Here is a 20,222-nt window from a genome sequence, read left to right as displayed (position 1 = left end):
TCAATGGGCCAACATCACTTTGTGATACTTTAGTGTCATCATAATCAACAAATATAGTTACTAACCAATACTAGGAATGCTTTTGCACAATTCTGTACAGCCAAAAGTTGCAATACAGCAACAGAATTATTTTCGTAATACATTTCATCCAATGCACTAGTAAAATTCTACTTAGCTTTGAGCACTGCACTTTTCTAATGGCACCATCCAGAACTCCATCTTCAACAATATCAACATATGAGTGTGTTCAAACAAGAGAGAATGAGTTGTGTTTGGGGAATGAGTTCATCACAAGCTGTCATTTTAGCTGCTCATTGATTTTCATCACTAGTTCATCAGTCACAAGGCTACGCCTACCACTGGCATGACCATTTTGACAATTAATGCACCACTGCCCCACTCAGCTTTCATTCATTAGTCCTTTTCTGTACACATCACAAAGATCGCAATAAATTTCAATTTGTTTGCAATTATTTCCTAGCAAAAACCTAATCACAGAAGGCACTTCACATGTTGCAGGATTTTCTATGGCAGTGCACATTTTAACACATCACAGAAAGCAAAGTAGTAGAAACACAGATCACAAGGTACCACTGCTGGATTCGTACAGAGTGTAGGAATGTTATGGCCCCAACATGGCAGCTGTAACCTCTTCATTGCCGTGACAGATTGAAATGTCTGTTACTTTCTGGATAGACCTTGTCTGTACACAGTAACCACAGCACAGAATAACTACCATCTTGACTGCTTAATTATAATGAACCCAACAGCTTTGACACAAGTTATGCAGTTCCTGTATTCACACAAATCTTTTTAGAAGTAAAAATGTATATAATTGCTTACCTCGTTGGGTCCTTTGTTTCTGACAGAATTTCAAGCAGTTCATCATTTGACAAGAAAAAGAATCTTGGGAAGTATATTCTTTTTTTATCCAAGTAGTCATTTAGTCCACGCTGTATCATCTCCAATAAAGAATTGCATTTCTTTAAGCGTTCTAACATTTTATCAATTTCAATAACAGCCAACACTTTCGTATCAAGCAAAACTGTTTTCATTATATCACGCCATATCTACAAAACAAAACAGTACAAAGTTTATTTAGACTCTTTCGAATACCTCTGTAGCATTGAGGCACACACACACACACACACACACACACACACACACACACACACACACACCAAAGAATCTGAAATAGCGATTTTCGTTATCCACCTTATCAACGGCACTGAATTTTCTTCCTTCTTCAGGCATCTGACTTTGAATATCTGGTGAAGAGAAAATAGGCTCCAAATATAGCCATGTGCACTGAACTCTAAGCCAGTCATCTAATATTTCCTGCAACAATATCAGTTTTCCTTCCCACTGTCTGCAAGAAAAGTAAATTCATTTCAGTACTTCATAGCTGAAAGTCACCTAGAGTAGCACAATGCTATATTCATTATTTTATACAGTCTACAGAAAGAGGCTTCTAACGTACTGAGAGTTTCAGAGTACTAGTGAATTTAAAGATTTTGTTTTTTATGTAAAATCAAAACAATAATTTTTGACTGAATTGCATCTGAATACAGGGCAAGATGGCTCACAAACATGAAAACTGATTAACTGATGAGGAATCACTTGGTTTCATGTCAGCAATGAACATGCCTGCAAATCTTTCATTTTTTCTCTGCATTCACATCATAGACGATATAGCAGCAGCACACCTATCAGAATGATTGCAGTATGCAATTGATGTTATTTCCTAAGATATGTCAACAACTGTGGTAAACCAATAACTTTTTCACACTATGTGATGAAAGTTACAATATGATGTGTATAAAGTTAACTCTACTGAGAGCACCTAATTATGTTGTAGTAAGACCTCACAAAACTTAAGGGCATTTTAGTCATATGTAAAGGCTGTCACTGGCACAATAGTTTGTGGCTAAGCCATGCTTCCGCAATATCCTTTTTTCCAGGAGTGCTAGTTCTGCAAGGTTCGCAGGAGAGCTTCTGTGAAGTTTGGAAGGTAGGAGACGATGTACTGGTGGGACTAAAGCTGTGTGGACAGGGCATGAGTCATGCTTGGGTAGCTCAGATGGTAGAGCATTTGCCCGCAGAAGGCAAAGGTTCTGAGTTCAAGTCTCAGTCTGGCACACAGTTTTAATCTGCCACAAAGTTTCACAACAGCACACACTCCGCTGCAGAGTGAAAATCTCATACTAGAGTACTCAAAATACTTGAAATCAATTAACATATGAGACAGACTGATAGCTTTATTTTAAATGACCACACACAACTTCCTCTTTTTAACCCCATTAAGTAAATGTTAGATTACAACAACAAATTTAATATCATGTTTCATTTTTGTTAAATGTAATGGTTTCCACATACTACAAAGAAGTATTACTTCTTTTTTAAATGCCTGTATCTGATCTGAATCCATAACATCTGATCAACAGTTGCAGCATTCAGTTGTCATCTGACACCGGATTAAGAAGCAGAAGCTGGTTTGTAATCAAATAAAAATATTTGCAGAATATCAGGAAAGTGCTTTTTTTCAGTATCATTACCATGTTCTGCAAGTAAATATAAGGTAATACTGTTAGGGTTACATATGTATCATGCTTACCATAAAAAAGACCACTGTAACAGGAAAATGTAAGTAAAAATGAATACCAGTGGGCACAGTGATGTTACAGTCCATGTTTAAGCAATAGAGGGAAAAGGTATTATATGTCACTTGCTTAATACTCACAGTGTACTTTCTAACAAACTTACAGTATTTCAGCTTCAAAAGGCTTAATGTATGGTGAGCTCTTCATAGTCTGTGTTTTAACAATATGATCATCCAGCAAAACTTGAATGTCATCAACTGCTGACAAAATGTGAGTGCCACTGTCACGATATGGAATCGCTGCAAACTCCATATCAGCCCATTCTTTCTTCATCTTCTCCAGAGCTCTCTCCAAATTGTTTTCTTTTGTTGCAGACTCACTTATAGCTTCAAATCGTGGGATAAAATCTTCTAGGCCAAAATCTATAACTTTGGATAATGAGAGTTCGAAATCTGGTTTTATGGGAAAGCCAACTATCTCTGACACTTTTTCCCAGTGACGTTCCTTCATGCCAGGATTTCCAAGAGTCTGTATAATTGGCATGTTTTCACGAAACTTTTCTATTTGAACACGTACCTAGAAAGAAAAAAAAAGTCCATAAATGAAACATAGGTAACAGGTAATCTATATTCAAATATACTTTGCCTAATTGAAAAGTAAAAACTGAGGAATACATTTTGACAACAGAGTGAATTATATTCAGATATGTCCCTCACAAACACTGACAAAAAATAAAGAATGTGTGATATTGCTGCAGATGTTATTACAAAACTAAGTCAAATTTACAAAGAACTTGGAAGTATGAACCAACTTTTCAGCATGACACTGTACATGCTCTGACCTACATACATAGACTGATTGCACTGAGAGGGGTGTCATAAATTTGCTGTATCCTCTCCTGAGGAAAGCTGGCCAATGACTGTCTCAACTGGTCGTCATTATCATGGATACTGGTTCTGGGATGAACTGACATCTGAGATGGTCCCACATGGATTCTGTCAGGGATAGATCTTGGAACCTTGTTGGCCATGGGATTATCTTGACATCACATGTACAGTTCACAGGCACACATGCAATGTGTGTACAAGCACTGCCCCATTAAAAATGACACCACAATACTGCCGCAGGACAGGAGTATGAAAGATGTGTGTGATATACCACTTTGCCATCAGAGACCCCTTAACCACTACCTGCTGTGACCTGAGGCCATACCCAATGTCTCCCCATACCATAATGCCAAGAGTAACACCGCTGTGCCTCATCACAACATTGTTATAATGGAACCTCTCCTCAAGGTGCTACCAAACTAATTGACAATGATCATCCAGGATAATGCAGAACTGCTGTTAATCACTGAACACAATCAGGCACCATTCAACAGCATTCCATGCTTCCTGGTTATGGTACAATTGCAAATACAGCCATTTCTGTTGTGTTAACATCAGCATAAGCACGGGACAGTAATTTCATAGTCTGAGTGTGGCTAGTCTGTGACCTACGGTGTGGAATGAGACATGAAGCTGCAGGGAGTCCGTAACTTGTTCTCAGGCGGTAGGTACAGATGTGAAAGGGTTATAATGTGCTTAGTGCACAATACAGTGATTCTTCCTTGTGGTGGTGAGACATGGTAGACTAGTACCTTGACGATGAGTATGCCAGCCCTCATTTTTCAATGCAGTCCAACATCGAGCCTCTGTCACAACTGAATGACTCACAAATCTGTATATTGCACTATCTAAAAATGCGGCCAAATGGAGAACCACAATGGTGTCCCTGTCAGATGCTAATAGCACTGTTTCACACAATTATACAGTATCTCTGAGTCCTTCATAGTGGTTGCTCAACATCTAATGCTATTCTAGCCCCTTATATACCTAATGGACTTTGGTGGCCTTCTACCTTCCACAGAAAATTGTAACTCTTAATCATTTACATTCCCACATTTGAGTGTACATGTACAAAGTTACATTGACAGCTGACCATGTCTTCTGGGTGCTTAATTTTTTTTTTGACAGGCAGTATTTTGCAATGAATACTTATATAAAACATTACATAGTCTTCAGAAATGGATTCTGTATTAGAAGTTCTTGGAAATTTTTCAACTACATTATTTACATGGCAATGGGGTCAATCTTAACTCTACAATACTGAACACAACCACAACACCAGCAAGCCATCTTTACAATGGTTCACAACTGATAGTACTATTGTATTCCCAGTTACAGAAAACATTCACATGAAAACTTATTTTCCTGTTCAGGGTGCTGTGTGTGCTGTAGAGGGCATTGTCTAATGTCTTCACTGTAAGCCATGACAGCTTGCTACTTACATCATTCAATTTTTCTCATGGAGGGTGAAGGAGTGACCCAGAAATTATCAAACATTATAAAAACTACTGTGCTATAATAAGACAAGTTATTAAAAAATCCAGAAGTATGTGTATCATGTCTAAAAACAGCAACTCTGATAATAAAATTAAAACAATTTGGAATATTATTAAAAGAGAAACAAGTCAACCAAGAGCACAGGAAGACAGTATTACCATCAAATTGAATGAAAACTTTACGAACAAAAAGTCAGAAGTTGAAAATATTTTTAATAATCAGTTTCTAAATGTTGTGGATATAGTAGGATCCATGTGTTCATTAGAAGATGCTAGGCTGTTAATGGAAGAGGCCATACCTATGCAATTTGATACAATTGAAATCTCACCCACTTCTCCCTCTGAAATTAGGAAAACAATAAACTTGCTTAAAAGCAAAACCTCACATGGAATTGATGGCATTTCCAGCAAAATACTAAAAGCTTGCTCTCAACAGATAAGTAAGATTCTCAGCCACCTGTGTAATAGCCCTCTGGAACAGGGCATTTTCCCTGATAGACTGAAATATGCTATTGTTATACCTTTGCATAAAAAAGGGGATAGATCTGATGTCAACAATTACCGTCCAATCTCCCTTCTAACAGCTTTATCCAAAATTTTTGAGAAAGTAATGTATTCAAAAGTAGCTTCACATATCTGTAAAAATTAAGTACTAACAAAATGTCAGTTTGGTTTCCAGAAAGGTTTTTTAACAGAAAATGACATATATGCTTTTACCAATCAAATTTTGAATGATCTGAATAACCGAACACCACCCATTGGGATTTTTTGTGATCTCGCAAAGGCTTTTGATTGTGTAAATCATGAAATTCTGCTAGACAAGCTCAAGTATTGTGGCATGAGTGGGACTGTGCACAAATGGTTTAATTTATACCTAACTGGAAGAGTGCAGAAAGTTGAAATAAGCAGTTCTCATAATATGCAAAGATCAGCACAGTCCTCAAACTGGGGAACTATTAAGAATGGGGTTCCACAAGGGTCGGTCTTGGGTCCTTCGTTGTTCTTAATATATATTAATGACTTGCCATTCTATATTCATGAAGAGGCAAAGTTAGTTCTCTTTGCTGATGATACAAGTATAGTAATCACACCTGACAAACAAGAATTAACTATTGAAATTGTCAATAATGTCTTTCAGAAAATTACTAAGTGGTTCCTTGTAAATGGACTCTCATTGAATTTTGATAAGACACAGTACATACAGTTCTGTACAGTAAATGGTATGATGCCATTAATAAATATAGACCTTAATCAGAAACATATAGCTAAGGTAGAATATTCAAAATTTTTAGGTGCGTCCATTGATGAGAGATTAAATTGGAAGAAACACATTGATGATCTGCTGAAACGTTTGAGTTCAGCTACTTATGCAATAAGGGTCATTGCAAATTTTGCTGATAAACATCTCAGTAAATTAGCTTACTACGCCTATTTTCACTCATTGCTTGCATATGGCATCATATTTTGGGGTAATTCATCACTGAGGAATAAAGTATTTATTGCACAAAAGCATGTAATCAGAATAATAGGTGGAGTCCAACCAAGATCATCCTGCAGACATTTATTTAAGGATCTAGGGATATTCACAATAGCTTCTCAGTATATATACCCTCTTATGAAATTTGTTATTAACAACCAAACCCAATTCAAAAGTAATAGCAGTGTGCATAACTACAATACTAGGAGAAAGGATGATCTTTACTATTCATTGTTAAATCTAACTTTGGCACAGAAAGGGGTGAATTAACTGCCACTAAACTCTTTGGTCACTTACCAAATAGTATCAAAAGTCTGACAGATAACCAACAAGTACTTAAGAAGAAATTAAAAGAATTTCTGAATGACAATTCCTTCTACTCCATAGAGGAATTTTTAGATACAAATTAAGGAAAAAAAAGAAAAAACCAAACAAAAAAATTATAAAAAAATTAAAAAAATAAAAATAATAAAGTTGTTATATTAACTTAATTATGTTGTTCAATTAACTTAATTATGTCATGTATTGGAAAATTTGACTCGTTCCACATCATTACGAAATTTCGTATTCATGATCCATGGAACTAGTATTAATCTAATCTAATCTCTACTACAGAAAAAGAAGACAATGGAATGTCCACACAAAATCTTAAATCTAAGTAAGTCAACAATATTGCAGCAGAATGAAAATGACAATGGAATTAGGGTCAAATATAAATCACAATGAAAAGAATGTGTGAAGAACCAATGTGCTCACCATTAGCAATCTACTGATGATATATAGTGATAAAAATAAGTGTTACATAATGCTTTATTGTCGATACTGGGCATAACAGGAAACAAAACTTATTTTATTTTGTCAAATAAATCCATAAGAATACAAAAATAAAAGAAAAAGATAGACACATTTCCACTCAATAAATACAACCAAAAAACAAAAACAAGAAAGATTAATGCTTCACATGGCTTTCACTTCTGCCAGGCATGTTTCGATTTCTTCAGTTATTATTGTACAATTTATTATGGATTTCTTTTCCAAATTCTGACTGAATCTTGTAAACTTATGAATCCCTCTTTTCTTATGTCACACATTACCAAATATCCATTCATTTCACAGCAGACATGTCTAGTAGTACTTCAACTTCCTAATTTCTGTCACATTTTGGTATGTGGGAATGGTGTGTATAAAGGACTTTTTTATCATAAATATTGACAATGCTTTTTTCCCACAGTAGCATTGTAAATTATTCCATGCAAAATAACACACTGAATGTAAATGCAATACACAGTTTTTCTGGAGTCCATATGAAAGGTGTCTGATAGGAGAGAGAAGATCTACAGGCTTTTTTTTAATCAGAAGTTTGTTTAGTCAGCACATTATCATTAAAGAAATCCTCAACATTCAAGAGACATATGCTACAGGAGAGGTGTTGTGCATTACAAGAAGAATTCCTCTCAAAATTCCAAAAACCCACATTCGAATACAAGTCAAGAAAAATATTCATTTGTCATACTTACATTTCATGTAATATTCATGGAGGTAAAATATATATATTCTGCAGCATACAGAGGATACTGGGACTAAAGTGTCAACTGCAAGTAAGAATGCGTAAACAGCCATACTTGCCAGTAATATTTTTCTTACTTAAAACAGTGAGAAATGAGAACTTAAAACCAAATAATTTGTCAAATATGTGCTAAGCAGTGTTTTATTGTCCCTGATTCCACAGCTCTGTAGTTTGTATAGAAGTAAGTAGCAGTTTGAATTGAGCTTTAGTCAGATCATAGAAAAATCATATCATCCTTTATTCCTCTAATGAAAAGCTAATCTTTTCAATAAAATCTCTAATTGTGTATGCAATTTTTTTAATATTTTCTGTAAGACCTTTTTTTGATTAGGTTTGGTGCACATTTTTAATTGCTTTAGAGAAAACTGGGAAGACATAGATTGATTGTGATTATTTCCTATTTCTTCTGCCACATAGTTTTTAAGCTGCGGCCTTATCTCTGTCCATGTTAGACCATATGATAAACACTCCTAGTCAAAGAGATGGTTGGTAATCACAGCCAACTGTGTGAAATAATCTCTGTATACAAAAGGCAATCTTCCCACTGACTGACTCATTCACTGACTCATCATTACCCAGCCCAAACCACTAAGGTCAGAAATTTGAAACTTGGAGAGGGTGTTGTTACACTGCAGGCTTCATTTAAAAATGGATTTTTTTTAAATTCCACCCCTAAGGGGATGAAACAGGGGATTAAATTTTCCTGAAAATATGTTGTTATTAAGGCAATTCTACACCCATGAAAATTGGTGTTTGTTTTCTCGGTCTGAAATAAAGGAATATGTGTTTCTGCATTTTCGTAAATTTAACCTATATGGGGGGGGGGGGGGGGTGACATTGTAAGTGAATGTTCTTTTTTTCATTATTACAGGACTACTAAATTATTTTTAAAGCTACATCTAAGAAAACTGGTATTTGACTTCACAGTTAAAAATTTTAAAAAATTAATGTTGCAATGTTTTTGGAAATTCAACACCTATGGGGGTGAAATGGGGGATGAAATATTTTATGCAAATATTTCAATCTGCAAGCACTTTTGAAGTTAAATGGCTAAAAAATTGTATTTGGTTTCTCTGCGAGAAACGAAAAAATTTGTATTTCACTGTTTTTGGTGGTTCACCTTCCAAATGTGTGAAATCAGGGGTGAAATACTTACGAAAAATTTCTTCGTAAGAGCATTTTTAAAGCTAAATCTAAATTGTTGAAAAAGGATGTTTGGCTTCTCAGTTAGAAATGGAAAAAAATGTGTTTCACTGTTTCTGGAAATCCAACCTCTAAGGGGACAAAAATTTGTAAGGAAATATTTTGTTACACTGGTATACTAAAACCTGTTAAAGCTAAATCTATGAAAGCTGGTATTTCACTTCTTTGTTAGACATAAAGAAAATGTGTTAGGGAAAAAGGTTTCTATGGAAACATCTCCACAAGAATTAAAAAGGCATATTAATGAAACCTTGGACTCCAGCTATCAGACTCACTTTTTGGTCACTAGTACATTCAGAAAAGACAATGCTTCTATGGCCAAAATTAGTATGAAAATTTAGAAAGTGTTGCAGCTTGTGAACAACACAAAAATTTGGTTACAGAAAAAGGGAAAAATGTGTGTGCAGACCATACAGTCTACATGAGTGAAGAAGTGGGTGCTAAGCCAGTCTTTTATATGCAGCCTTGATTACAGTGGTAGGCATTCAGTACCATCCATTTTTTTAATGTATATACCCTGAAGAGAACATGAACTATGGATAATCACTGTAAAGATGTGCAGTGCATGCTGTGGATGTATGCTGTGGATGATTTACAAAAATATATCTCATTCTTAAGATAAACAATTATTAATTCATAGTGTCTGCAGTATAACTGATGACACTTTGCAAATAATGAGACGGGCATCTAGTAAAATGTAATCAGTGAGATTGAAAAATATTGTATGGTAAATAGTGTACTTATTGGAGAGGAAGAAAGTTAAGATGTCCTCAACCTAAAGGTTTACTGAACTCGCGTGCAAGGTGCTATCTGTGATCTGAAAATCAATCACTGAACCACGAAGCTACAATAATGTATGCAATGTCATGGAAGATGTTACCACTCATATTTATAAACCACTGCCCATCTTTCCACGAACATGATTAAAAATGATAAGACTTTTAATACTAAGTTAACTATTGCAATTCTTTTCAACAAAGGAAATATGCCTCCTGGAATTATTAGCCAAACTTACTAAAAATAATGTTTGATTTTGGTTTCTGATTAGAATTTCAGTCTTGCTCATTTGATAGAACAGATGATAATCATGAGAAGTTTTTCAATCCTAAAAACTGCAATCACTGCAATGAAATCAACAAAAATAATATTTGATTTTGGTTTCTGATTAGAATTTCAGTCTTGCTCATTTGATAGAACAGATGATAATCATGAGAAGTTTTTCAATCCTAAAAACTGCAATCACTGCAATGAAATCAAGAACTTTCTTTTCATGTAACTTTTAAGCAAAAATTAGGACATATGATTAATTGAGAAGAGCTTATATCTTACTACCACAGATACATACAGCAAAACAACATAAAAGAATAAATGTGGTTATCCAAATTACTGAAATTGTTTCCCAGAAACAAACAGTTACTGCGAGTCATAACTCAAAATTAAAATTAAGTCTAATCTACCTGAATCAAATTAGTTACATACTGTGTTAGCCAGGTCCTTTGCTGGTGGAACATCTCCAAACTGCTTTTCTAATTTGTATATTGTTCTGTATAAATTTGAAACCTCTTGATCTATATCATCAGGATTGAATGAACCAACTTTACTTGTCATCCATAATTCATACTTTTCTATAAATTCTGTAGCATTTTCATACAGCTTCTTATAAGGCGTTAATTTGTCAGCAATCTGGGAAAAAAATGTGAGTGTTAATGTCACACATGTAAGGCATGTAATTGTACATCTTAAAAATAGAGCACAGTAATTTTTTCTTGTGTCCCACTATTAGTGACAAGCCATTTGGATAATTCGCACAGTCAACAGGTTCATTTGTTGATAACTGCTTATAGTGAAATGATCAGAGCCACAAGCAAGGAGTGTTATCTTACACAAAGAAACTCTGCCATCCTAACCTTCAACATTTCATCAGAAAGAGTGGTAGTTATGTACCTTTGCACAACACCTGTCGAAATATGCATGCAACTCTTACCTGTGGTTGGAGGTTAAATTACTTCCTATGCCCATAAACCACCCATGTTCTGCTGTAGTATGGGATGCATTCAATCAGAGAAGTTTAATGTTCTTACCTTCCTTGCATTCTTGGATTCCATAAAGTATCATCAGAGACAAACTGAAGTATCATCAATAAAATGTAAGACATAATTACCATCAGCATTTGACATAAGCAGTGTTCTACTTACTAGTTTTCTTAAGTTTTTCCCCCTCTACACATTTTTTCTCAAGTTGTCAGATTCTAGTGTGTTATAGTTGGTTGCAATGTTCTACATTTGCATTAATGAAAAGAGCTCTTGCTTTTAATAGAACAACTTCAGGCATATGGAAAGAGGTATCGGCCATTTTAATTGGTTTCTTAACAGTGATGGAAAAGAAGCAGAAGCTACAGCCTATTATGCAGATTTTCTTCATCCCCATATCATGTAGTTTCAATTTATTCTTTTCTTTTAAATCACAGAATAGTTGATGCTACATACCACACCTTTTCCTAAAATTTCAAGCAGATCCGTGGAGACAAGAATTATGTATTGTGATAAGTCTTGCACGTCATTCATCATTTGAAAGGCACTGCAATAAGACAATATTTCTTGCAATTAAAGCATTTTGTTGATTCCATAAATAGTTTTATCTTAAGACACAAAAGTTCTTCTTTGCTCTACTCTGGTGAACTATAATGTTAAAAGTTAAAATTAATTACTATCATGGGTATCAGTTCCCTTCATGTCACATCATTTTTACAGTTAAGGGTATCAGATATGCTTGCAAGCACTTCATTTTCATTGTCTGACAGAATATATCAACATGAAGTTTCTACCAGATTTTCTAGTTGGTACAAACTTCATCACATATCCTCTCCTGTCTCTCTTTTGCAATGAAGAAATTCTGACATAAAGTATATGTACTGTTACTTTCATTACTTTCGATCACACGGACTCATCTTTGGTTGGTTGGTTGGTTGGGAGTTAGGGGACTGAATTGCTATGTCACCAGTCCCTCATTCAAAGAGTAGTTGATGCATAGTTAGTTACTACAGACAGAGATTGTTTGAATTGCAACAGTACATAGAAGTGAGAAAATCAAGACACTAAAAGCAACATTGATAATTTACAGAGACGTAAAAGTATATGGTTCAGGCCAGAGTGCAGACAATAATGCCCCCCCCCCCCCCAAATTGCTCCTCTGCAGACAGGCAGACAGAGGGATTTCCCTCATATCTGACATCCCGCTCTCCCTACCGACTCAATGATGGGGTAAGACAGTACAACAGTAAATAAATCAATCTAGACACATGGAGAGGAGATCCAGAATTGTAAGACTGAAAACAAAAATCAGATGGATCAAGAATAGTACAACAAGGTGGTGAAATAATCAAAGAAACTCAGTTCATTTGCAAGAATCCCATGTTCTGCAGCAAAAGACTTTCTTCTGTTTCTGGCACAAGATGGAACTTGCACAAATGTCCCACTCTCTCAGATGAAGCATCAAAACCTATTCTTTTGTCATTAGATAATGTCAAGGATAAATGATCCTTAAGGTCTTGCCTTCACTGGAGTCTATATATTTAGGATGTAACAGGAAAAAAGGGCTACACACATATAAAAGTAATTAAAACGGTGAAAGATGGATGATCAGGGTGCCAGGTGGAGGAGGTATGATCAAGGACCACCAAGGTCAGCATGCACAACAAAAAAAGTTTACAATCATAGACTTACATCTACATGATTACACTGAAATTAACACTTAAGTGCCTAGCAGAGGGCTCATCAAATGACCTTCAGACTATTTCTCTACTGTTCCACTCTCAAGTAACATGTGGGACAAATGAACCCTTAAATCTTTGTGTCCAAGCTCTGATTTCTCTTATTTTGCTGCAGTGAACATTTGTCCTTATCCAGGTGGGCATCACAAAAATATTTTCACATTCAGATGAGAAAGTTTGGTGACTGAAATTTTGTGAAAAGATCTTGCTGCAACAAAAAATGACTTTGTTTCAGTTATTGTCACCCCAACTCATCCATCATATCTGACACTCTCTTCCCTGTTTTACAGTACTACAAAAATAGCTTCCCTTCTTTGAACTTTTTTGATGACCTCCATCACTTCCAGCTGCTAAGGATAATATACTGCCCTGCCATACTCCTGAAGAGGACAGACAAGCCTAGTATAGGCAGTCTCTTTAGTAGACCTGTTGCAGATTCTGTGTGTCCTACCAATAAAACACAGTCTTTGGTTTGCTGTCCCCACAGCATTATCTGCATAATTATTCCAATTTAAGTTGTTAATAATTGTAAGCCCTAGGCTTTTAGTAGAATCAATAGCTTTATAGTTGTGTGATTTACTGCGTAACTGAAATTTAATGGATTTCTTTTAGTATTCATGTGGGTGATGTCACATTTTTCGCGCAATACATATATCTTACCTAAATCAGTTTTCAACTGGTTTTGATTGGTTATGACTCTGTTAGATGGTAAATGGCAGCATCATCTGCAAACAATCTAAGAGAGCTGCTCAAATTGTCTCCTAAATCATCTATATGTAGACTAGGAACAACAGAGGGCCTATAATACTCCCTTAACGAATGCCAGATATATGACTTCTGTTTCACTCAATGACTTTTCATTAATTACTATGAACTGTGACCTTTCTGACAGGAAATAGTAAATAACAAATCCAGTCACACAGCTGAGACGATACTCCATAGACATACAAGTTGTCTAGAAGTCACCTGTGTTGAACAGTTTCAAAAGCCGTCTCTAAATCCAGAAATATGGAATCAATTTGATATCCCCTGTAGGTAACACTCATTACTTCATGTTAATAAAGAGGCAGCTGAGTTTCACGAGAATCGTGTTTTCTGAATCAATGCTGACAATGTGTCAGTAGATGATCTTCTTCTAGGTAATTCAAAGGAACACATTTTATGTTCCAAAATCCTACAGCAAACCAACATCAGTGACATGGGTCTGTAATTCAGGAGATTACTCCTATTTCCATTCATGAGTAATGACGAGACGTGTGCAACTTTCCAGTCCTTAGGAACAGATCTTTCATTCAGTGAGCATTTGTATGTGATTGCTAAGTAAGGGGCTATTACACAAGCATACTCTGAAAGGCGCCTAACTGGTACACAATTTGGACCACAAGACTTGCTTTTACTAAATGATGTAAGCCCCTTTGCTACACTGAGGATGTCTATCTTTAAGTTACTCAGGTTGGCAGCTGTACTTGATTTGAATTCTGGAATATTTACTTTGTCTTCTTTGCAAATGAATTTTTAAAAACATTGTTTATTAACTCCACTTTAATTGCACTGTAACAGTGCTTTCATGCAGTGAAGGTAGTGATTGAGTCCTGCTGCTGTTGTACTTTACACACAACTAGAAATCTCTTTGGATTTTTTTGTCAGATTCAAAATATAGTTTCACTTGTGGAAACTATTAAAGCAACTGAAGCCCCATGGTAAATTTTGAGCTTTTGTAAAATATCACCAATCTTGGAGATCTTACGTTCTTCTAAATTTTGCATGTTTTTCTCATTCTGCATTTCTTCTGCAGCAGTCTTCAGGCTTGTATTGTGTGCCACTGGGGATTAGTACCAACTCTTATTAATTTACTTGGGATATATAACTCAACTGCCATCTACACAATTTTTTGCTGGAATACAAGCCACATCTTATCTATACATACATAATTAGTTTGCAAGGCATGGAGACTGTCCCTCACAAAGGTGTAAAATGAATTTTCAGCTGCTTTTTTAAATAGATATATTTTGTGTTTATTTTTTTAGATTTGGGTGTTATTTTTGTGAATTTGTGTTTTATTCATCTCATGACATACATTTGCAATCCATTTGGTATGCGTACAGGAGACATGTCAAAAATTTATAAAACAGTTACAATGATTTTTATATTAATAAATAACAGCACTAAAATATATAATAACACTATAAGGATATTTCCTGGAATGTGTAACACATTGTACCCAGCTAAAATTTCCAATTTGTCCTGCATGAATTTATCTACTGAGTAATAACAATTCAGTGTCAGTACCTCATATAGTTTTCTTTTAAGTGAACCTAAATTCATCTGCATCAAATTGTTCCCTTTCAATTTATTACAAATTTTCATTCTCCTGTATTGAGTTCCCTGGGCTTACAGTCTGAGGTGGTGGATGGGGAGCATAAAATTTTCTTTGTTTCTAATATCATGTGAATGGACAAAATGGTTTCCCTCAAATAATTCATGTCTGGTGTACAAAAATATAATAATCTCATATATGTATTAGGATGGCAGAGTCAGTATTTTAAGTTTTCTCAATAATGGTCAACATGGTTCTTTATGATTTGCAGTGCACATATTTTGAATGATTTTTTTCTGCATTTTTAGTATCCACACTATGTTTGTCAAGTTACCCCAAAAAACAATACCATACCTAATAATGGATTCGAAGCAGCTTGTATATGCTGCTTTTCGTGTGTCCATGTCAGTTGCAGTTGATAATATTTGCATTGCAAATGCAAAACTGCTCAGTTTGTTTGCCAGGTATTCAATATATGCCTGCCAGTTCAAATTTTTATCTACATTTCAACCTAAGAATTTGACTGAGTCAACTTCTTCTGTACCTTGGTTTTTGTGTACAATCTTAATCTGCTCACATTTTGACTGTTTGGTTTTCACTGCATCACGTGAGTCACAGATATGTTTAGATTCAATCCATTTGGCTGAGACCAAGTTTCTATGGCACTGAGGGTACTGATCACAGATTTGGGAATTTTTTCCGAATCCCGATCTTCAACTAAGACAGCAGTATCATCTGCGAACAGAACTGATGGGGAGCCATAGTTAATGGTAAGTCATTAACATAAAAGAGAAATAGGACTGGGCCTAATATGGAGCCTTTGTGGAACATCCCGAGATATTTTTTTCTAGTCAGAAAAATAATATGTGCCATTTGAAGAAATGTTAACTCTTTGCTTTCTGTTGGATAAGTAGGGTTTAAGCCTCTGGAGGGCACTGCCTCTAATACCTTACTTTTCAAGTTTGTAAAGAAGCAATGCATGGTTTACAGAATCAAACGCCTTTGTGAGGTCACAGAAAATTCCTGCCCCTTATTTCTCTTGTCTAATGTACTTATTTTTTCAATGAAACTGTTTACTTCATCTATGGTGTTTTTCCCCTGCTGAAAACCAAGTTGATTGTTTAGAATAACATAATATTTTGCAATTAAGTTTTGGATTTGTGCTACAGCAAGTTTTTCAAATATTTTAGACAGGACTGGGAGAATTGAGGTAAGACAATAATTTCCCATGATCTCTCTTGATCCCTTCTTGAAGAGTGGTTTGACTTGAGCACATTTCAGTACCTCTGGAAAACAGCCCTCTTCAAAACATTGATTTATTATTTCAGCTAGTGGGTTTGCAATTCTGTTGTGTACCACTTTAATAACTTTGGTGGATATTCCATCCAAATCTGCAGATTTTTTGCTTCTTGATGTTAGAATAGCATTTTCTACATCCTCCACAGAAACTTTTAAGAATTTTGTAAAGTTTTTAGTTTTCACTTAGGGCAAAGGGATTTACCTTGCTGTGATAATCTGTTACATCAGACTTTGCTACATTTATAAAGAATTCATTCAAGTACTCTGGTATTTGAGTTGGATTTACAATAGTATTCCCTTCAATGTCAATTTTGAAATTTCTTGGTTACAGGCTTTAACACCTAACTCAGATTTAATGACTGACCAAACAGCCTTTGTCTTATTTTTATGATTTAAAATTAGCCTGTTATTTGCCAGTTATTTTGCTGCCCTGACAACTCTTTTAAATATGGTTTTATGGAGTCTAAAATATTTAATGAAATCAATATCTTTATTGCATTTTAGTACTCTGTGCAGTTGCCTTTTCCTTACACTGGAAATTTTTATGCCCTTGGTAATCCAATTTATTTGTTATTTTATTGCTCCAGGGTCTAGTTGGAAATGTTTTATTAAAGACACCAAGAAAACTATTTAGGAATTTCTCAAAGCTTTCGTCACTTGAGTTACAATGACCAATAGGCCATGTTTTCTCTTTCAGGTTCTCACTAAATTGATAGCAAGTTTTCTTTGCTGAAGTTCCTGCTCATATGGGTTCTCATACATGAGATGTTCCTTTCTGTATGTGGCAGCTCAATGAACAATGCGCAATAATCTGAAATACCTGGATCTAGACAAAATTTATACACGTCTTCATATACATAATTAGTTAGAACATTGTCAATACATGTTGCTGATTGTCCATTGTCTCTGGCAGATTCAAAGAAATTCAATTTGAAACCATATTTCTTTACTAAGTCTGTGAATCTTGAAGAGTGGCTACTGTCACATGTGATAGCAATAATAAAATCAGCAGCTATTACATTTTTTTTTCTTTTTTCTCTACAAAGGTCTTCTAGCATAATTTGAAGCTTAGATAAGAATAGTTCTTTTGTTGACATCCCTGGAATTCTGTATATTGAGATTATTATAACATTTGCTAGTGAGTCCACTATTTCTATACAACAGCTCTCAAACACACATTCTTCATTTAAATAATTAGAGCAGTTTCTGGTCTCATAATTTATATCACTATGTAGAAGTATACATGAGCCTCCACGTGTGAGTGACAGCTATGTGCAGAAAGGCAATATTAAAGAACAGTGCAATAAACTGGGAGTCATTTTCATTGATCCCAACAAATTTCTAAGTGCAAAGTGTCTTGCCAAAGATGGTCTACATCTGAATAGGTTGGGCTCAAAAATATTCAGTAAGATTTCTTCTGCAAAAGCTACTAGCTAAACTGAAGTTCCCTATTTTGTTTAGAATTTTGTGTCCTCAGTAAACCAGTGCTCATTTAAACAAACAACTCTAATATTTGCAAATTCTGACAGAATGATTTCCGATTCATCTGTTTTGGAGCTTTTATTGTTAGAAGCATCAGTGTTTAAACCATTTATATTCCAGTGGATAACATACCTACTTTGACTATTAGTTACGGACTTCAGCACATTTCTTGCCAGATAATGTTACACAAGTTTTTTCACCCCCATCACTACTTATCAGTTCCCCTTATTTTTTATGACCTGGCAAGTATCTATGAAAATCTTACTGAATATTTTTGAGCCCAACCTATTCAGATGTAGACCATCTTTGGCAAGACACTTTCCACTTAGAAATTTGTTGGGATCAATGAAAATGACTCCCAGTTTATTGCACTGTTCTTTAATATTGCCTTTCTGCACATAGCTGTCACTCACCGATCTCTCATACACAATGCCACTTATTATTATTCTGGAATTCGAGTAGAGAGTTCTGGCCATTCGGACGAGGTTCCTTGTGCGGTTTACAATTTCTTTCTCGCTGTTGTTTCAAAGTGAATTTGTCCCCACATGGACAAAAACACCTTTTGGATTTCTGCTATGCTTATCTGCTGTTTTCTCTCTTGAGTTTAAGACATTGTTTAGGTTTGTGTGCAATTGATGCGTCCTGATTCCAGGTCGAACATCGATTTCGGAGTTTGGAACGACTATGTTTGTCAAAAGAGAGTCACCTATAATAAAGAATTCACTTTCTGTCTTATTATAATGCTTCTTTCTGTCTTTTTTGTATGTTACACTGGTTAACTTATATTTGTTTTGTTCTTCAGTTTCTTTTTCTTTTGTAATGAATTTTTTCATTGTTTGTCAGTTCTGTCACTCTGCATATTTGCCAAAGCAGGTCCATGCTGAAGTATTTTCACATACACAACACTTTTCATGTTTCAATGCAAATTTTCTTGCTTTAGCAACAAAAGTTCTGCTTTCAGAACATCAATGTAACTTTAAAGGAGACGAATAATTTCATCCTTAGAACTTAGTGCGGATGTTAATCGTGCATTTTCATCACTTGTACAGTCGAGGCATGTCCACTGAATATCAGCATTTATAAATTTCAGACAAACATTTGCGCACTTCTCATGTAACCAAAAGTTGCACTTAATGCACCGAATTCCTTTGACTACACATTTTTTACACTTTCTGCATGAAGAACCATTAAATTCAACTTATTTTGGAGCATCCTATCACCAGACAGTCCTACTGGGGCCATCTTTACATGCAATAATTGCATTCTTATATTCAGTCCCATTACAATGACCTTGTGGACATTAATTCCTGTATCCATTATAATGCTCCCTATCTGCTAAGTGTTACTTGTAGCTGAGAGCTCAAGCATGTTTCTGCAACTGTTTACACTTTGAGTGAGCTCCTAAACTAGATGTTCAAAATAATTTTTGGAGAAAGCAGTTAGTATGATTTCATACAATGCTTTATGCCTACTGGTGGCTTTGAACATGTCTTTTTGCCAACACATCATGGGGAGATTGAAGGCACCACTAACTATAATTGTATGAGTGGGGTACCAATTTGAAATGAGACTCGAGTTTTCTTTCAACCGTTCAGCAGCTGTATCATCTCAGTTGTCAGGTGTCAGTAAAAGCAACCAATTATTAGTTTATTCAAGTAGCCTAGTATAACTACCCATGCCAACCCACAGGAACTGTCTACTTCAGTTTCACTAGAAGATAAACTAGTACTAAAGCAACAAACATAACACCATCTGCTGCATTTTATATCATTTCTGAGCACTGTAATGTCCTTTGTAAAAATTCCAGCTGAACCTATCTCTGGCTTTAGCCAGCTTTAAGTACATACACAAATTTGAGCTTCAGTGCTTTCTATTAGTGCTTGAAGGTCCAGTTCTTTCCCTATACAAATATGTAGACTTAAAACTATATTACGGATTGTTCCTTGGTCTTCCCTCCTGCATTTGTCCTGTGTGCTTTGTGACTGAAGCCCTTTTTGTACTTTTTGAAGACTCACTAACCTAAAAAAACTGCCCAGTCCATGCCACACAGCCCTCACTATCCCCATCGTCAAATCCTGTGTGTAGCGAACCCCTGACCTATTCGGTAGAGCCCAAAACGCCACCA

At 35.4% G+C, this 20,222-nt stretch overlaps 1 protein-coding gene across 1 annotated transcript in view; it reads right to left on the bottom strand.

Annotated features, from left to right (window-relative positions):
• LOC126237376 (dynein axonemal heavy chain 7) overlaps nt 1-20,222 on the bottom strand; it is a 1,033,797-nt gene that overhangs the window by 735,031 nt on the left and 278,544 nt on the right. The window contains exons 10-13 of the mRNA XM_049947460.1: nt 10,710-10,913; nt 2,764-3,176; nt 1,216-1,369; nt 844-1,070 (exon numbers count right to left, since the gene is read on the bottom strand). Of these exons, the coding sequence (XP_049803417.1) occupies nt 844-1,070; nt 1,216-1,369; nt 2,764-3,176; nt 10,710-10,913 (998 nt within the window). The remainder of the gene's footprint in view (nt 1-843; nt 1,071-1,215; nt 1,370-2,763; nt 3,177-10,709; nt 10,914-20,222) is intronic.

This window comes from Schistocerca nitens, chromosome 2, assembly GCF_023898315.1.
Source record: "Schistocerca nitens isolate TAMUIC-IGC-003100 chromosome 2, iqSchNite1.1, whole genome shotgun sequence".
NCBI classification, from domain to species: Eukaryota; Metazoa; Arthropoda; class Insecta; order Orthoptera; family Acrididae; genus Schistocerca; species Schistocerca nitens.
The sequence above is the reverse complement of the archived record's forward strand: the minus strand, read 5'-3'. Positions and strand labels throughout refer to the sequence as shown.